At 48.3% G+C, this 19,749-nt stretch overlaps 1 protein-coding gene and 1 pseudogene across 3 annotated transcripts in view; one reads left to right on the top strand and one right to left on the bottom strand.

Annotated features, from left to right (window-relative positions):
* The window catches only part of SCTR (secretin receptor), a 67,803-nt gene that overhangs the window by 33,155 nt on the left and 14,899 nt on the right, over positions 1–19,749 (top strand). For 2 of the 3 annotated variants that reach the window (XM_029934707.1, XM_029934706.1), the window contains exons 4-7: positions 2,720–2,823; positions 10,303–10,400; positions 11,342–11,474; positions 13,552–13,705. In XM_029934707.1, the coding sequence (XP_029790567.1) occupies positions 2,720–2,823; positions 10,303–10,400; positions 11,342–11,474; positions 13,552–13,705 (489 nt within the window). The remainder of the gene's footprint in view (positions 1–2,719; positions 2,824–10,302; positions 10,401–11,341; positions 11,475–13,551; positions 13,706–19,749) is intronic. The other variant, XM_029934708.1, reaches the window with a different exon arrangement.
* On the bottom strand, positions 4,930–5,787 carry LOC115287897 (annotated as a pseudogene).

The raw sequence follows: 19,749 nt of genomic DNA, 5'->3' as shown, positions 1-19,749 counted from the left end.
CCCGGGCGGGAGGGAGCACAGTGAAGGGTCACATCCTGGCCGAACCCTGTGGCCCAATTCCCAGCCTCGGTTTTCTTAACTGTCAAGTAAGCTAGCAGCGCCTTCCTCACCGGGTGCTGTGAGTTAGATCAGAATCTGTAAAGTAGCATCGTGACTGGTTCTAGAAATGCTGGCCATATTTTCCCAGCTCAGGGCAATCCCTGTGACCCTGACCCCTGTGAGCCCGTGGTCCAGACCCTGAGGCCTGTCAGAGAGGAGCATTCGAGGCCCAGATGGGGTGGTTAATGCCCCTCCATAGGGTACACATTGAAGCAGATGGTGTGTCAAGGCTCCTTCTGCCAAGGCTGTGACCAGCCCCCCATTCTCTGGCCGCACCTGCTGCAACCGGACCCAGGGGACCAGCCCTCAACCCTCCTGGACAGCCCAGAGTAGAGGATGAAGATGGGCCAGTCAGTCCATGGAGGGAAACTCTTCCTGGCGGCTTCCCAAGCCTTCTTTCTCGGCTGGCAGGTCCCCTTCCCAGGCATTCGGGCTCCTGGTCTCTCGCAGAAGAGCTGAGAGCAGGCTCTCCATCTCCACTCAGTTGCTCATCTAGGCAGACAGCTGGCCAATGCTGGATGAGCAAGGGCTCTGGGCAGCCCCCAGGAGCCCTGGAGCCCAACACCTGCTGGGGGAGACTGGGAGCCCTGGAGCCCAACACCTGCTGGGGGAGGCGGGAGGCAGTAAGCTCTGCTGGAGGAGCGCAGTTATGCGGGGAAATGCGGAGGTGGCCTCCTTGTGTCCTTGCTGAGAGGACAAAGAAGGCCTTCCCTTCCACACTGCCTAGAAGGGTCCCCTCAGTGCTGCTCTGCTGGATTTGGGTGGCTAGGGGAGCAGGGTGTGAAGTGAAACATGAAACAGAACGTCCTTGGCATGGGAGTAGCACCAGGAACCTGAGGAAAGTTCACCCCAGGAATGGCCAGATCCTTGGGGAGCCCAGTCTTTAGAGGATAGTGGGACTTGGGATCAGGATAAGCAGGAGAAGGAAAGGGGATCAGTATGTAGTGTGTGGCTAAGAGTAATGGTGCCCGGGTGACTCAGTTGGTTAAACATCCAACTCTTGGTTTCAGCTCAGGTCATGATCTCACAGTTTCATGGGTTCGAGCCCCACATCAGGTTCTGCACTGACAACATAGAGCCCGCTTGGGATTCTCTGTCTCTCTCTCTCTCTCTACCTCTCTCCGACTTGCACTGTCTCTGTCTCTCTCAAAATAAATAAACTAAAAAAAAAAAAAAAAAGAGTAAAGGTCTGAGTGAGACTCAGCATTCAAATCTCACTCTCCTCTCACTTCCTTTGCTATGATCTTAAGCAGGTTATTTAGCCACTGGGTCCCTTAGTTTCCCTGACTGTAAAATGGGCACAGTATTAACATGTCATGATATAGTTTACTATAAAAGCAACTGCCTCGTTCATAGCCTTATTAGGGTTAAAGAAACTGCTACCTGGGGTGCCTGGGTGGCTCAGTTGGTTAAGCCTCCGACTTCAGCTCAGGTTATAAACCTGCAGTTCGTGGGTTCGAGCCTTGCATCAGGCTCTGAGCTGTCAGCACAGAACCTGGAGCCTTGCTTCAGATCCCGTGTCTCTCTCTCTGTCCCTTTCCTGCTCGCACTCTGTCTCTCGCTCTGTCTCAAAAATAAATAAACATTTAAAAATTTTAAAAAGTAAGTAAATAAAGAAGCTGCTACCTGTCACAGGCTCAGGACGGTGCCTGGCTGGTAGCAGCTCTCTCTCTCTGTGCACTATTATTACAGCAGAGCACAGAACTTTGTAACTGAGTCAATACACAATCATTAGAGAGCGAGAGCAGTGGCTTTTTGTTTTGTTTTGTTTTGAGCAGTGGCTTTTTGATTGGGGTGTATAATCAACATCGCCTGGGACTGCTGTCCCCTTGAATCCTATGGGACACGACCATCCCTTGAAAGAGAACTGGTGTCCCACCAGTTCGAAGCACAGGGGCTTATTATTTAGCTCCAGTGAATCCCCTGGGGGTGGTGGAGCAGCCCCCTGTTGGGGAAAATGTGCAAAAAGCCAGCAGAAGCACCTCAGCCCATAGGGATGGAGGATGGGGAGGGGAGGTCCCTCCTGGAGTGCTGAACGTTGGAGCTGAGGTTGGAGCCAGGAAGGGAGCCGAGGGGTGCAGTGGGAGGAGACAGCCATGGGGCCTAAGAGAGCCCTGAAGCAAGGTTGGGCCTCGGGGCAGCAATCTGGGCTGGGGAGTGGTGACCGGAAGTTCTGCGGGGAGGAGAGTCACTGGGACCCTAGGGTACTGTGACATGTGCATGCGGTCCCCTGTCTGTGGAGCCCTGTGCCTGGCACAGAGGGACGGGTGGGTGGGTGAGGCGGTGGGGGTTCCGGGAAGAAGGCATTAGTGCTTGGAGGCTGGACAGGGTATTTGTTCAGAGCCTGCCTGGTCCGTAGATCAAGGCAACAGGGGTCAACGGGTCTGCCTCTCTCACATGTGCACACACCTCTGTGTCTCTGCCCTTCCTGAGGCCACCTCCCTCCATTCCTTTCCCACCACCTCTCCATACTGACTCTTACGTGCTCTTCAGGGATCAGCTGGGCCAAGTGACAGGGAAGGGCCAGGCTGCCCCTGGGGTGTAGCGGAGGGGACCCGAGACACCCGGCCGTCTGTCTGTGGTCCCCACTGCTCACCCTCAGGATGCTCGGCCCCCACAGGCTCTGTGTTTCGAAACTGCACACAAGATGGCTGGTCAGAAGCCTTCCCCAGGCCCGACCTGGCCTGTGGGGTCAATGTGAACGACTCGTCCAACGAGAAGCGGGTAAGCCTGTGCACCGTCTTTCCTGGGCTGGGGACCTGCAGGGGGAGGAGATCCTGGGAGAGGGCACAGTGGAGCCGGCCAGGGGCCGAGGTCAGGGGGCCAGGATCTCCACCCCACTCATCATCTGGGGTTTGCTGGGCCTGCCTCACTGCCCAAGTCTGTCAGTCTGGAGATGGTGTTTGTGAAGACGGTGGCACCGTGAGACCAGCCCTGGGCAGCTACGAGACTGGGGGTGGTTTAATCATGAAACCGAAAGAGCGCCAACGCGGTGGCTAAGTGCCTTGAATCAGGCTGGTGAGTGTAACCCCAACAGTGACCTTGGTGGGGGTGGGGAGGACTTAACTTCCCTGTGCCTCAGTTTCTCCATCAGGGAAACAGGGCAAATGATGGTTCTGACTTCACAGACTGGTCAAGAGAACCAAATGAGGTCATCCAGGGAGGGGCTGAGAAGGGTGCCCGGTCATAGTAAGTGCTCAGTGAATGTTCACTCTCAAGGAGGCTCGGGCTCTGACGGGAAGAAAGGAGCCCAGCTGCTGCAGGGCAGGAGAGAGGGTGCTGAGCTGTGGGGTTTCTTCCCATCCTCCCCTCCCAGGAAGGGCCCCCCCTTAATGTGCTCTGTTGACTCCACTATTACTATGCTAAATGAAATCATCTGCATGTGCATCCAGTTTTCTCACTAAAATGCGAGCTCTTCAAAGATATTAATTAATTTAACCAACATTTATTAAGCACCTCCTGTGAGCCAGGCATGGGTCTAGGTGTGGGGATATTGCAGGGGCATATCAGAATCTTATTCATTTCCAGGCCCCCAGTGCCCAGCACAATGCCTGGCACCTACTAGTTGTCCAATGAATGTTTATTGTTGTACTGAACACCTACTATGTGCCGGCTTCCTGATGTACAATGTGCTTTTGCAGTTTCCAGGGGTCAAACTCCCCCGTGGGAATACGGATGGAGAAGCGTGTTTGTCCCTTGGGGGATGGAGTGGGGTCGTGTTGGAGAAGCATGGGGGGCACACGCCAGAGCGAAGGGAGAACGGGTGAGGTTGGGACACAGACCATACCCACTTCTGAACTTTTTCTAAGACTCCTCTCTCTAGCCAGTCAGTCCTCTGTATGAAAGAGGCTGACTGGGGGGCCACGTTGGAGACTCGAGTTTCTTCCCTCCCAGGGATTGTCATCCAGTTGCGGGGAGACACATGAAGCCTTCAGATCTGGCCAGAGGGGGGTAATTTAATAACGAGACCCAACAAAGCTTGGTCAGTGGGTACAGATGGTCGTGGAGGGGTGGCTGGGCCCTGTCCCTGTAGGAACCATTTCCATCATGGACTTACATGCGGACAGGAAGTTTATGTGTATCATGCTGCTAACATCCATAAAATTAAGAGGGACCGTTCTTTTGATGAGCACTCAGAAGAATGCTTTGGGCTGCAAGAAACAAAGTTTCCAACTTGCCTAACCGAATGTGGCTCACGGAACTTGGGCTGCAGAGAACAGAGTTCAGCACTCTTTAATAAAGCAGCACTGAGAAGCTGTCCGGTACCCGGTTTTTTCCATTTCTCTCCCTGCTATTCTCATGGCTCCTCCCCCAGGCTGGCTCCTCCCTCAATGTAAGATGATGTCATTGGTGACCACAGCCCCCACTACAGCCCCTACCTACTGCCCACTCCCCCACAGCCTGCGGTTCCCTGAGGAAAGATAGCCGGAGTTCCTATGGCTCCTTCCTGAGAGCAAGAGAGCTGTTTTGTTTTGTTTTGTTTTGTAAATTTTTAAAAATTTATCTATTTATTTTGAGAGAGACCAAGAGAAAGCACAAGTGGGGGAGAGGCAGGAAGAAAGGGCGACAGAGGATCTGAAGCAGGCTCTGTGCTGACAGCAGACAGCTTGATGCGGGACTTGAACTCACTAGCAGTGAGATCAAGACCTGAACAAAAGTCAGACGCTTAACAGACTGAGCCACCCAGGTGCCCCAAGAAAGCTTCTTTACCAACCCCCAGCAAGCTGTCCTCACATCTCAGTGGCCCAAAGGGACTTGAGCCTTCCCACCCCTTGACTGTCCCTTGCAGAGGGCTGGAATACAGATAGGCCTTTGGACCCCCCTTTTTTTTTTTCAGTTTAATTGCTCTATGCATTTTATTAGCTAATATTAATGCAGCAAAGAGGGAACAAAAGCTCATAAACACTCTACACAGTTTCACAAGACACATTGCAGGGAAAAAAGCGATTTAAGAAGGATCAACAGTATCCTAGGGTCTTGGTGGATGCATTCCAGGGGGAGGTGGACCTCTAATTCCTGGTGGAGGGGGTCTCATTCCTGGAGGGGCATGCCTATTGGTGTCCCTTGAGCAGGGGGAAGCCCAATTGGTGGGCCCATGGGTGGTCTCATACCAGGTGGAGGAGCCATAATGCCTGGAGGTGGTGTTGCTTGGCCCACAGAAGGGGTGGGGTCCCCCCTCCTGGGGCTTATTGAGTTGGGGCTCCAACAACGCTGGCAGTAGCAGCCACTGCAGCAGCTGCTACAGTGCCTCTTCCCTGTGGAGTCATTACCTGTTGGGATGGACCCCCAAGCCCTCAGACAGTGCCTGCTAATCCAGCAGGAGCCTGGGGAATTGGTACACCAGCTGGCACTCCTCTGCCAGCTGCCCTGCCAACCCCAGGACCTCCTGCAGCTCCAGAAAGAGGTACCTGAGCAATGCCAGTATCTTTCGGGGGTGGTCCTTCCACTGTCATGGAAACCAAGTTCTCCCCATGTAGCAACACCACCCAAAACCTGCTTTTCTTCACGTTCTGGCTGCTTTGCATTCTTTGGCTTGATTTTCCTGAATTCATCACAATCACAGAAGATCAAGTTTATATGCTTGTCAAAAGCCTTAAAGGTGCCAATGAAGATTCAGCCATCTTACAAGATACATCGCATTCTATAGTCAATGTGTTGCAGCATCTTGCAGCTTTTTCCCACAGTCATAGTTGCTGTTCCACTGAGGGGCATCTGGGTGGCTCAGTTGGGTAAGCGCCGGACTTTGGCTCAGGTCATGATCTCATGATTTGTGAGTTCGAGCCCCTCGTTGGGCTCTGTGCTGACAGCTCAGAGCCTGGAGCCTGTCTACAGATTCTCTCTCCCCTCCCCGACCCCGGCTCGAGCTCTCTCTCTCTCAAAAATAAATAAACATTAAAATAATATATTTTTTAAAAATGAAAAAAAAAAAGAATTACTGAGACCCCAGGGAGCTCTTGTTTTTGTGAGTTATATCTACTGGAACCACATTTGAGACACTGTTGGTTTAGACTAACCAGCCAGGAAAGAACAAAGCCCAGGGCCTTAACCATGATATTCATCCAGGGGTGAAACTGTAACATTTCCAAACAAGGAGCTGAAGTTTAACAAGGATAAATGCAAAGTTTGGACTTCACTCAGAATGTTAATTGGCCAAAAGTAGTGGAAAGGAGACTTACCTTGGCTTTGGCTCACATAAGAAATTAAAAAAATTAAAATTCCTAAGATCAGAAGGGTTTCCAGACCACATGAGTTACCAATGCCTAGATGGTGGTCCACAACCTTTGCCTTTTATTTGGAGATTTGAATCATCCTATCTCTTATTGTTGAAATGTCTTTTTATCTTTTAATCACATGATGATGATGGAAATATACATTTGTTAGTTGTCTTTTTTCAATTTCCTTACTTGGCATATACCACTACATTCATCAACAAAAGCTAATTTTTTGGACAAAGATTGGCAGAAAGACCAGGCTCTGCTTGGGAACATCAAATGGGGTTTGCTTACCTAGAGCAGAGATTGGCAAACTATAGCCCTTAAGCCAAATCTAGCCCACCGTGTGCTTTTGCCAATAAAGTTTAATTGAAATATAGCCACACCCATTGCACTACCCAGGCAGAGTTAAGTAGTACAAGAGACCAAATGGCACCCAAAGTCTAAAACATTTATTGTCTGTCCCTTTACAGAAAAAGTCTGCTGACCCCTGATCTAAAGGGCATAGAAGGAAAGTGGCCCAGTCAGGAAACAAGCAGAGAGACAGGCAACTTGAGCTGGGGCGTCTGGCCCTGAAGCCGTGTGGGGACGGTACACTGCTGCAGATTATGGAGGCTGGAGCACTCGAGTCCTGTGAGGCCTCCTGGGAGCAGGGCCTTTTCTGGGTAGGACTTAAAGACATAACACAGGAGGAAGTAGAGTTGGCTGGTATCCCGAGGGCCCCCTGGCACCAACAGACCCAGCCACAACACAGCCCAGAACAGTCAGCCTGAACACCCCATACCTGTCACCCATGCTGCCACAGACTGGCCCAAATCTGTTTCTGAACGCAGACTCACAAAACCAGGAGTCCTTAGGAGTGCGGCTCATGCCCTCAAGTATGGGGCTATCCTGTCCCTGGCAGGATTATCGGCTGACACCTTGGTCCTCTAGTTTCTTGACATTTGACTGCTCTTTAATGTCCCAGGGTCTAGGCACTATGATCTAATGCAAACTACTGCCCTCTTGGCTCTCTTTCTTGGCCCTGGGGAGGTGGCGGTGGGGGGGGGGCTCCTCTCCTCTGGGATCACAGTCACATTGGTGGGAAGTTCAATGTCACATGACAGCCATCCCATCAAAGGCCAGCTCTTGCTTTCAGAAAACTTTTGGGCACCCTGAGTCAGATTTGTTCTTGGTAAGTTCCTTCCACTGGAGCTCACCTGTCAATCATTCTAATATTTTTCTTCCTGAAGTTGGTTTGTTGGTTTCCTCAGGGCATAATGTACCCAGTTTTTTCACGCCCTCTTCCCTTCTCAAGAAATGTCCTAGTTTGTTAACATGTCTCTTAAAATAGCATGTTGCCCAGAACTGGACAAAACACTCCAAACATTCCAACCTTGCCTACTGTCCCTCAACACTTCAATATTGTAACTGAGAATAGGCCTAATTTTTTTTTTAGCAGCTACCTTATCCCTCATACCTCATACCATAATCTTGGGCTGATGGCTCACGTTGAAGGGTGGATGATGGGGACAGAGGGTGGAGGAGGGGGAAAATTAACATGCTCTGGGTGTCTTCTAAGTGCCAGGCATAAACCTGATACTTTGTGTTCTTCTACTGAGCCTGCAAGGTAGATATTATCCTCATTTTACAGAATAGGAATCTGAGGCTCAGAGAAGTTAAGTAATTTGCCCAAGGTCACACAGCTGGTGAGTAACAGTTGTGGGTTTAGAATCTTTGTCTCTTGGCTCTGAAGCCTGTGTTCTTTCCCTGTAGTACATTTCTTAACACCACAGAGCTTGAGCCATTTGAACCTCAAGGTCATTTTCAATATGAACAGCTGTCAGCAAGGTTTCCCCAATACTATTCTTGTGCCTGTTTTTTTTTTAAATTTATTACCCTTTTCTTCTGATTATAACATAGTACTTACCCACTGGAGAAAAATGGAAAGCGTAGAAAAAATACAAATAAAAATAACCACTCTAGCCACAGACTTATCATCCAAAGTCAACCATTATTAACCTCTAACCCATCTTTTTACAATCTTTTTTCTATGCATGTTTGAGATCGAATCACATGAAATGGCCGGTATTCAAGCATTTGATCTAGAAAAACGGGCAATTTCATGTAATGCAACCTAACACTTTTTTTAAACAAAGAGCAAGAATCACACTGTGCATGTAAAATTTGTACTCTGCTTTTTCATGTAACATTACTCTCTTAGCATTTTCTGACCTCACTTAAAACTCTTCATAGGCTACATTTCAATCGTGGCATCCCATGAAAAGAATTTGATTTAAAAGAATTTAATTAACTGTCCTATTGTTGGACATTTGAGTGCTTTTCATCACAAATAGTTCCGTGATAAACATCTTAATACATAAATATGCATTTCTGTTTGTGCTTACTTCTCAGAATTAATTTTTAGAGGTAGAAGGGAGGCCAAAAGGAATGCATATGTCAGGGTTCTTGATACATGCTACTTTCCAGAGAGACTGAAGCATTTTCCACCCCCACTATCCCCTCATCTCCATAGAATGTTATCATTAAATATTTGTTAATTTGATTGGCAACAGATAGTATAACATTGTTGGTTTAATTTTCCTTTTCATGATTCTTTTTAAGATTGTCATACAATTTATTTTTTTGAACCTAAAAGATGTAGGTCTTAAATTTATCTTTATATGTCACATTTTCTATTCCATTGAGATCTTTCTTTTTTCGTTGTTGCACTGTTTGTTTAAAGTTGATTTATTTTGAAAGAGAGAGAAAGTGAGAAAGCGTGTGTGTGCACATGAGAGGGAAAGGGGCAGAGAGAGAGAAAGAGAGAGGGAGAGAGAGAATCCCAAGCAGGCTCTGTGCTGTCAGCAGGGGACTCGATCCCATGAACCATGAGATCATGAACTGAGCAGAAATCAAGAATCGGATACTCAACCAATTGAGCCTCCCAGGCGCCCTTCCATTGAGATCTTGAATGCAACCTAACACTTTTTGAATCAATGATGAGTCAGTAATGTGACGTGGCTGTTGGCTGCATTAAGTAAATGTCTGCTTGGCTGCATTAATATTAAGAACAGTGTATAGATCGGAGGAGGCAATGGTCCGGCTCTACTCCTTCATGGTCAGAGAAAACACTGGAGCTTTCCAGCAATCGGTTCTGGATGTCTTATTCAGGAAGGACACTGACAACCTGGAGCATATTAATTGAGCCAAAGAATGAAGGATTGTGGAAAGATACTGAAGACACAGGCAAAATATAATGCTGAAAATATATGTGAGAAATGAGCAAGTAAAAAAGAGGTATTAAGAAATGGCGGATCTCCCTAAGATCTTTGCAAATCTTCTATAAGTCCAAAACTACTTGAAAATGAAAAGTTTATTTTAAAAAATGACAGAGGAGCACCTGGGCGGCTCAGTCGGTTAAGCTTCTGACCTCAGCTCCAGTCATGATCTCACAGTTCATGGACTCGAGCTCCACGTTGGGCTCTGTGCTGACAGCTCAGAGCCTGGAGCCTGCTTCAGATTCTGCGTCTCTCTCTCTCTGTCACTTCCTAGCTCACGCTCTGTCTCTCCCAAAAATAAACATTTTTTTAATTAAAAAAATAATGGTATGTGTTAGGTACAAGACAAATTTGGTTTAAGTGGCCCCAGAAGCAAAACAGAACCAAAAGCTGCAATTTAAAATAGGTTTGAGTCTCACATGAGAAAAAACTAATATTTTGCACTGTTGTATCCAGATGACTTCCTCAAAAGGCAGTGAGCACTGCATCCCTGGAGGTATTCCAGCAAAGGCTTGAATTCAGGGTGGTGGTAAGGTTACAGCCCCATACACGGGGTGCAAGTCTCAGCTGGCATCAGAGGGTCCCCAGTATCTTTAACAAAGCCAAGGAGTTCTGAGTCTGTGAACTGATGTCCGTGGAGTCTGACCAGCACAGCATTAAGCACTGAAGGGTTCAAGCGTCCTAAGCAGGTACACCCTGAGGCGGGGGCTGATGCATGCCTCTCTCTGCAGCACGAGTACCTGCTGAAGCTGAAGGTCATGTACACCGTGGGCTATAGCTCCTCCCTGGTGATGCTGCTGGTTGCCCTCAGCGTCCTCTGTGCTTTCCGGTGAGAACACACTGCCAGCTCCCTGTCTCCCCAGCCTTCCCCAGACCCCAGACGGAATTGGGCCTCTTCAGATTGCTCGGGCCAGAGAAAGGAAGGTCTGGGTGGGCCACGTTGTTACCCCATGATCCAAGTCTTACCTGTGGCAAAACACTGATGTTTCTGAGACTTTGTTCATTCTTTTATGCATTCGACACTGTCTCTAAGAACTTAGTGCACCAGTTGCTTTATATGTACTATTTCTGATTTTCACACAATGCTCTAAGACAGGTATTATTACCCCCATTTTCCAAGTACTTTAGCCAGGCTCTTGGTTGCAAGAAACTGAAACCCTCCTTAAAAACGTTTGAGTAAACAAAAGTGACCTGACGCACATAACTGACAAAGTCAGGGGTCTCTGGCTTTTGGAATGGCTGGATCTAGGGGGTCAAAGCTATCAGCAGAACCAGGTGTGTCTCCCCCCTTTCTCCACTCTGCATTGGCCTCATCCTCAGGCAGGCTCTCTGCAGGGGTGGTGGACACAACCACCAGCGGCTTGGGGGGTACATTCCACCAGCCGGGTAACCCCGGGACAAAGCGAGCCTCTTCTCTATTAGTTGCAATGAAAAGTCCCGGGGGGCCGTAGGGGGGAGGTTGTTCTCATAGGCTGGGCTTGGATCACATGCCCAACCTGAGCCAATCACTGCAGCCAGAGATTGTGATTGGTCAAGTCTACAGGGTGGGAGGGTGGAGTCATCCCCACCCGGAGCTGCGATAGATTCCTCTCAAGAAAATGTGGTTCTCGCACCAGAAGACGAGGAACAAGCAACAGACTGTGACCCCTCCAGCAGAGGAGGAAACTGAGGCTCCGGAAGGTGAAAAGGCATGCTCTGAGGTTGTATAGCTACTGAGCGGCAGGGCCCATGTGGCTGTGGCCCCTACGGCCCTGCGTTCTGTCCCCACAGGAGGCTCCATTGCACCCGCAACTACATCCACATGCACCTGTTTGTGTCCTTCATCCTGCGTGCCCTGTCCAACTTCATCAAGGACGCGGTGCTCTTCTCTTCGGACGATGTCGCTCACTGTGACGCCCACAGGGTAACATGCCTGCGTGCCCTAGGGTGCTGCCGGGCCCGCCCGCTTTCCCCAGCCTGACTCCGGGGTGGTGGCCCGTTGCCCTTCCCGCAAGTCCCTGCTGGGGCTGCACCTAATGCTTAGAGGGCCCAGTGCTGGGGCCAGGCCAGGAGGCTCGGGGAGAGTCCCATGTCTCCCCACGCACAGTCTGGGTCCTGTATGAGAGCAGTTTGTCAGGAAGTCCCTGGGGGCTGCCCTTCAACTCCCAGTGCCCAGAGGTGCATTAGCCACTCTAGCAAGGCTTGTCTTAGGCCCTTCCGGTCAAGTTTAAAGAGGGTTGAGATTGGTTGTAGAAAGAAAAGTAGGAGCGTATGCCCATGTCTGCACACGCAGGTCTGTAGCACAACAATCGTTTTGTTAAATCTAAGCCCTTCCTCCTCCTGAGTGCTTAGAGGGGCCTTATTTCTTAGCAATATCACTCTGTGTATCAGTTGAGACTCCCTTTTGCTGCATATAACAGAAAACCATACATCAGTGGCTTAACAGAGGGGGTTGCTTCCCACATAAGCAGCCCACAAATGGGCAATCCAGAGGTAGCACAGTGGCTCCACGACACTATGGCGGGCACAATCATTTTCCCTCCTGCTCTGCCATGTTTGAATTCGAGCTTTACGCTACAAGTTTACAATAGGGCTGCTGCAGCCCCAGGCTTCACACTCATGTTCCAGGCAAAAAAGAGAGTCAAGATTAAACAGTTTTTGTCTTTGGGCAGCTTTGCCTTTTTACGGTGGGTAAAGAACCCCCACCCCAAGACACCCATCTACACCACATTGGCTAGAACCAGGCCATGTGACCCCACCTAACTGCAAGGGAGGCTGGAAGATTGAGGGTTTTTTGTTTTGTTTTGTTTTGTTTTTTTTACTCTCATAGTCTCCCTAGGAGAGGCAAACAAGAGAGAAAGGGATTGGAGATTGAGGTTGGTTCGGTCACCTGGCACTTCCCACCACTCACATCTGTAATTCCTTACAGATCTGTAAAGTTTGTACTGTTTGTAGTTGTGTGTGTGTGTGTATGTGTGTGTGTGTGTGTGTGTGTGTGTGTGTGTGTTTCTGACTCAAACCGGGCAGTCCCCTCGGGAGGGCCCTGTCCCTTAGAGAGATGGATGAAGTAAGAGTAACCAGTTTGGGAATCAGAAGACTTAAATTCAGACCCTACCCTCTCACTGACCAGAAGGGCAGGTCCAGCAGTTACCAGCAAGGAACCTTCTACGGCTTTGCTAAGCATCACACTCTGAGGCAACCATGGGCACCTCCTGGAATCAGAGTTTATGGGTGGCTGTGAGGCCAGAACCTCAGCTGGCCAGCAGGATGGCACCAGGTGCATCTCCTCTGTGAATGTGACCTTGAAGTAGTCCATGCAGCAGGAGCTGGCCTGTCCCCAGGGGACAACTCAGTGAAGGGAAAGGGGACCTTGTAGCATGGGAAAGGAGGCTCCCTGCTGGTGCTGAAGTCCCCTACCCCACATCCCCCCAGGCATAGCCTCCAGCGACTCCTGCAAGAGCCATGCCTGTAATGTCACTGCACCAGTCAAGGCCAACCCTGGTGTCCCAATCCAGCATGTCAGGTCCTAGAACAGATGCAGTGTCCCAGTCAGGGGTCATTTTCACTGTCAGTGTTGCCTGCTATACATAATTGGTACATCCCTTCATCTGATTCTGGGGAAAGAGCATGGAAAGGATTTGTTAACCCTTTGATCAGAAATCCCTTTCCTTCTCTCAGCTTCTTTTCTCATCTGCAAGTGAACTCCAGAGCTGGGCAATATCCAACACCTTTACACCTGGCAGCCGGTTCCAGAGTTCGAATGTAGTTCCTGCTTTGTGATGGCCCATTAGCCTTTTTGACTGAGCCTATGGGCATGGGGACCTCCACCCTCTAAAGAATTCTGCTTCTGATAATGGAAGGCCACAGGGGATGGCCCTGAACCCTAGAGACTAGGTCTTTGGCCTGACTCCTACCACACCCTGTCCCTTCCTTTGGGGGTGGCCACCAGAGGGAAGCCCGTGGTTATGCAGCCTGGGGCTCACCGGCCTCTCTCTGTCCAGGTGGGCTGTAAGCTGGTCATGGCTTTCTTCCAGTACTGCATCATGGCCAACTACGCCTGGCTGCTGGTGGAGGGCCTCTACCTGCACACGCTCCTCGTCATCTCCTTCTTCTCAGAGAGGAAGTGCCTTCAGGGATTTGTTGCCCTCGGATGGGGTATGTTTCTCCATGGGGATGACGGCTGTGTGTATGTGGGGAAGGGCACCGAGTCAGAGGGTTTGGTTTCCAGTTCCAGCCCCACACATAGTTAGGTCAGCTAACTTGTGTCATCCTGGGAAAGTTGTTGCTGCTGGGTTTTTTTCTTTAATTTTTTTTACACTTTATTTATATTTGAGAGACAGAGAGCAGGTGGGAGAGGGGCAGAGAGAGAGGAAGACACTGAATCAGAAGCAGGCTTTGGGTTCTGAGACACCACAGAGCCCTATGTGGGGCTTGAACCCACAAACCGTGAGATCATGACCTGAACTGAAGTCAAGACGCTTAACTGACTGAGCCATCCAGGTGCCCCCTTCTCTTTTTTTTATGTTTATGTAAATTTTTGAGAGACAGAGAGAGAGCAGGGGAAGGGCAGAGAAAGAGAGGGAGAGAGAGAATCCCAAACAGGCTCTGCACTGCCAGTGTAGAGCCTTATGTGGGACTCGAACCCATGAACCATGAGATCATGATCTGAGCCGAAACCAAGAGTTCGACGTTTAACCAGCTGAGCCACCCACGTGCCCCTAGGCGAGTTGCTTCTTGTTTACCCCCCTGGCTTTGCTTTATTTGTATGTCAAATGGGAATTAATAGCTAAAATTAACCCAATTTCTGCCATGCAAAGTCTCTTACGATTTGATGCCACCCAACACTTGTTTCATCTTCCTTAGACATTCCCTTCATATATTTTTATTCCTGCTTCCTTTCTATATCAGGATACTTTTGATTGTAGAAGATCTGGCTTAGATCATCTTTAGGCATAAAAGAAATTAATGGGCTTATCTATCTGAAAAGTCCAGGGATCACCAACTTCAGGTGAGGCTGGATCCAGCAGCTCAACAACATTTCTTTGTTTCTTTCCACTCCGCCTACTGTAGCATCAGCTTTATCATTAGGCTGGTGCTCCCAGCATAACTGCCAGTGGCTTCTGGGCCACCAACTTCCTTGTTACATCTAATGAGAGAAAAATGCCATCCAGCATTCTCAGCAAATACTGTGATTTTCACTCTGATTGGACCATTTTATCTCATACACATCCTTGAACCAATCACAGAGACCTGAGGGAATGGAATACACTGATTGGCTTTAGCTACGCAAACCACATGGCTTCCCAAAAGAAATTCAAGGTTCCTTTGTAGGAAGGAGGTAAATAGTAAGACAGCCAACTCAGGCTCCATTCCATCTCTTCCCCCTTTCCTTTCTGATCAATGCTCCCATTTCCTGAGCACTTGCTTACTATGAGCTCAGGACTATTCGTGCATTATTTAGTTGGCACAACAACTTCCAGAAGCTTCTCCAAGAAACCGGGCTCAAAGATGTGAGGTAATATTCTCAGCCCACACTGCAGACAAGGGCAGACTCGGGATTCAAACCAAGGCCTGCCTGTTTCCAGAGCCCCTTAACTCTTTTTTTTTTAATAGTTTATTTTTGAGACAGAGACAGAGCACGATTTGGGGAGGGGCAGAGAGAGAGAGGGAGACACAGAATCTGAAACAGGCTTCAGGCTCTGAGCAGTTAGCCCAGAACCTGACGTGGGACTTGAACACACAAACCGTGAGATCATGACCTGAGCCAACGTCGGACACCCAACCGACTGAGCCACCCAGGTACCCCAAGAGCCCCTTAACTCTTATTCTACCATTAATAAACATCCACCCATCCATCCAGCCATCCATCCATCCACCCTTCCATCCACCCATCCATCCAACCATCCATCCATCCATCTATCCATCCATCTACCTATCCATTTCCATCCATCCATCCATCCATCCATCCATCCATCCATCCATCCATCTACCTATCCATTTCCATCCATCCATCCATCCATCTACCTATCCATTTCCACCCAACCACCCACCCATCCATCCATCTTCCTATCCATTTCCGTCCATCCATCCATCCATTCAACCATCCATCAATTGTTCATTTGATAAACATATATGTCAGTTACCCACTGGGTTCTGGAAAGACAGCCAGGTTCCTCTGAGTGACTCACATGCTCACAGCAATAGTCATGTGTACCAGCCATTAATTTCATTTGCTTCCTTCTTGGTACCTTTAATTAAAAAGTACCCCTGCTAGGAACGCCCTGTCTTTTCTGCTTGTCTGAATTTTTACACGCAAAGGCCCTACTTCCTCACACCAGGAAAGTCACCTGAGCCGCCAGAGCTCCCCAGCCCTCCCGTAGACTTTGGCAGCCCAATTAGCACATGGCCCTTGGCCATCGGGAGCTGTAGGGCTCTGCAGATCTTCGGGTTTCCACATAAGCCAGCAGTCCCAGACTGCTGGGGCACCAGGAACTTGCCTTATGCAGTTGACTGCCCGAAAAAAGCACCCAGTTGAGAACCTAGTTCACTGACCTTGACTCCCAGATATGCCATGATCTTGTCGTATGAACATGGGCAGTTTCATGACCTATAATATCAGGATCATAATTTATCCAGCTTTCTTTGAGCTCAGAGGGGCTTCTAGAGATTACAAAACCAAAACCAAAAGAGTCCCAACATTGAGACAAGATCGGGTATGTCCAGGGTAGTATATGGCCGTAGATCAAAGTTCCATCATTCAAAGCAGTCATGGGAGCGGGCGGAGATAAAATCACAAGTTTTTAGAAAGCTTTCCTTTCTTTCTCCAATATTTACTGAGCATCTCCAATATGCCAGGCCGCACATAAAACAGCGGTTCCTCCCCTCCCGGGCTTCTGCCGGCCAGCCCTCGAGGAGAACTCCGAGGAGAACTGGAAGGGACTCACGACGTCTGAAGTTCTCCATCTTTGAGAAGCTTTTCTCTTACAAAAGCAGTGGCCCCTTCGCAATTTCTGGCAACTTGTCTCCCCAGAGATAGGTTGCTTAAATGAGTACACGCTCGCTGTGAGACTTTGCAAAGAAAAAAGCAATTAAGTAGAAAAAAAGCTTAACCTTTGTCTCATCTGTTGAACATTTGCAGGGAGGTTCCTTCCAGACTATGTTTCCTACTCCGTTTTTTCCCCCACATTGTGGTGCTCATGCTGTACAGAGAATTTTGAATCTTGCTTCTTTCCACTAGCACCTAAGCGTGCTCTGTATCCTTCCGCCTCGGCCATAAACATATTTAACTAGTCTGTGGATGTATTTAACCCAATACTTATTATATGGACATTTAGGTTGTTTCTGATTTTCCACTATTATAGATTACACAGTGATGAATACTTTTATGGGCAAAGCTTATTTCTATGTGTAATCTGGAATTTTAGGATTAGAATCCCTCACTCAGAAGGACTGAACACTTTGGAGGTTTTTAATACTTACCTGACACTTTTCTTTTCTCAAAGTGCTGGGAGGCAGACTGTGCCTGGAAAGGGGTGACCCCTCTGGCTTTAATGGGGATGAACCAAGCTCGCACTCACTGAGCTGGTGGGTCTCCAAGTGGGGCCAGTATCAGTCACAGGGAGGGCATGTCAAACCAGCTGGCTGGACCCCACCCTTGCACCTCTGAGCCAGTTGGCCTTGGGTGTAGCCAGAAGCTCTGTATTTCTAACGAGTCCCCAAATGACTCTGATACCATTAGTTTGGGGACCACACTGAGGACCCTAACTCCTACTGCTTCTCCCACTTTCCACCAACTCTGTTAAAGATGGAAGATAATGAGCAGATAGCCCTTCAGAGCCCATGTTCTTTGCCCAACGCACTCAAAATTGAGGCAGGGGTTTTTTTTTTTAATGTTTATTTATTTTTGAGAGACAATGCAAATAGAGAAGGGGCAGGGAGAGGATCTGAAGCAGGCTCCACACTGGCCACATAGAGCCCCACATGGAGCTCGAACCCACAATCTGCAAGATTATGATCTGAGCTGGTTAGATGCTCAACAGACTGAGCCACCCAGGTACCCCAAGGCAGGGGATTTTTTTTTAATGTTAATGTTATTTTTTATTAAAGTCATGCACATACTTGGTTTAAGGAATTAAATAGGGTGAAGGAAAGCAGTCTCCTGCCCCCACTTCTGTTCCCCAGAGGTAACACCCTCGAATTCCTTAGCTGACCCTTCTAATGGTCTCTCTCATACTTCTGAACAAGAGTCTGCTCTTTCCTGATTTGTCCATCTGAGGCAGTACTGGCTGACTCCTTACGATGGAAGGTAAGGATATAAAATTCTCCAGCCCCCACCTCCATCCTACCATTAAGTTTTTTGATTTTTGGTTAAGTTCTGTCTAGACTAGATTTGTCTAGTCTAGTCTAGACAAATCATTATGTCTATGTAAGTGCTGTTTATTGTTGAGCCAAGGGGTGAGCAATGATTTTACTTCCAATATGTAATCTTTTGTTTTTCATAGAGTCACTTTTTGTTTAAGTTAACTATTTATTTTTGAGAGAGAGAGCATGAGCAGGGGAGGGGCAAAGAGAAAGAGGGAGAGAGAGAATCCCAAGCAGGCTCCGCACTGTCAGTGCAGAGACTAACACGGGGCTCTAACTCACTAAATGTGAGACCATGACCTAAGCCAAAACCAAGAGTCAGATGCTTAGTGGACTGAGCCACCCAGGTGCCCCTTCATGGAGTCACTTTTCATTGATTTATTTGTTTTGTGTTGCTGTTGTTAATTTCCCTAAATTCTCCAACAGAACTGGAAAACCCTCTAATGCTATTTTCCAAGTCAGCCAATGCCAACAGGAGATCTATTAGTTCCCACTTGTTTGGGTTCTTCTTGCTGGCTTAGTTTCCTAGGGGTTGCCGTAACGAATTACCACAAACTCGGTGGCTTAAAACAATAGACATTTATTCTTTCACAGTTCTGGAGGCCAGAAGTTCAAAAGCAAGGTTCTGGCAGGGCTGATTCCTTCTGAAATGCTCCGGGCCTCTCTTTTAGCTTATGGCTGTTGCTGATAGTCCTTGGCATTTTTTATTTATTTATTTTGGTGGGTGGTAGCTTTATTGCAATTTCTGCCTCCATCATTACATGGTCTTCTTCCCTCTGTGTCCTTTCTGTCTCTCACAGCTTCCTTATAAAGAGTCCAGTCATATTATTAGGGCCCCAGTATGACTGGAATTCTTATGACCTCTTCTTTTTATTTTTTTTAACATGTATTTATTTCTGAGAGACAGAGTGAGACAGCACAAACAGGGGAGGAGCACAGAATCCAAAGCAGGCCCTAGTCTCCGAGCTGCCAGCACAGAGCCCAACCCGGGGCTCGAACTCACAGACCACAAGAGCATGATTTGAGCCGAAGTTGGACGCTTAACTGACTGAGCACCCCCAAGCGCCCCACGTATGACCTCTTCCTAACTCATTACATTTGCAAAGACCTTATTTCCAAATAAGGTCACACTCCAAAGTTCTGGGTTGTTAGGAATTTAGGAAGGTTGTTCTTCAGCCCAATGGACCTAGCACTGTTCTTTCTAGAGCCTTCTGCTCTATTTCGGCTGGTTTTTCTCTAGACTTACTCCATTCCCTCACCCTCATGCTGAGAATTTCCATCCTTTTCCCCTACAAATCCTATTCCTTTATTTCTTGTCTCCTCTCTTTGGTTTGCTCTCCCTAGTGGTGTTGGGGCACATGTTCCAGTGCCTGTCTAACAAAGGGTGCATGGAAAGTGCACGTTTTTGCATTGCATATCCAAAAATAGCTTTTTCAACTTTCACACCTAATTTGTAGTTTTCCTAGGCATAGAAATTAGGTTGAAAAACCACTTCCCCCCTGAATTTTGGAGGCCTTCTGTATGGGCATCTGATATTATCGGATGTGCTGTATTATTGTTTCCTGAGCATTTTTACTCTATGTAAGCTACAGGATCCTCTCTGTCCCCCGTGTTTTAAAATGCCATCGGGATGTGCCCCCATGAGAGCTGCTTTCATCTGGAAACTCACATCCTTCATTGCCTGGACAATGTTCTTACATCGCCTATTTGATTTCTTTGCCTTTGGTTTTTATCCTCTATTTCTGAACCTTTTAATCAGACGTCACACGTCCTGCAACTGACCTCTGATGTTCTCATTTCTTTCCTCTGGCTTTTCATTACAGCCTTTTGTGTTCTGC

Source organism: Suricata suricatta, chromosome 3, assembly GCF_006229205.1.
Source record: "Suricata suricatta isolate VVHF042 chromosome 3, meerkat_22Aug2017_6uvM2_HiC, whole genome shotgun sequence".
In the NCBI taxonomy this organism is placed as follows: Eukaryota; Metazoa; Chordata; class Mammalia; order Carnivora; family Herpestidae; genus Suricata; species Suricata suricatta.
This window is presented reverse-complemented; position numbering and strand designations above follow the sequence as displayed.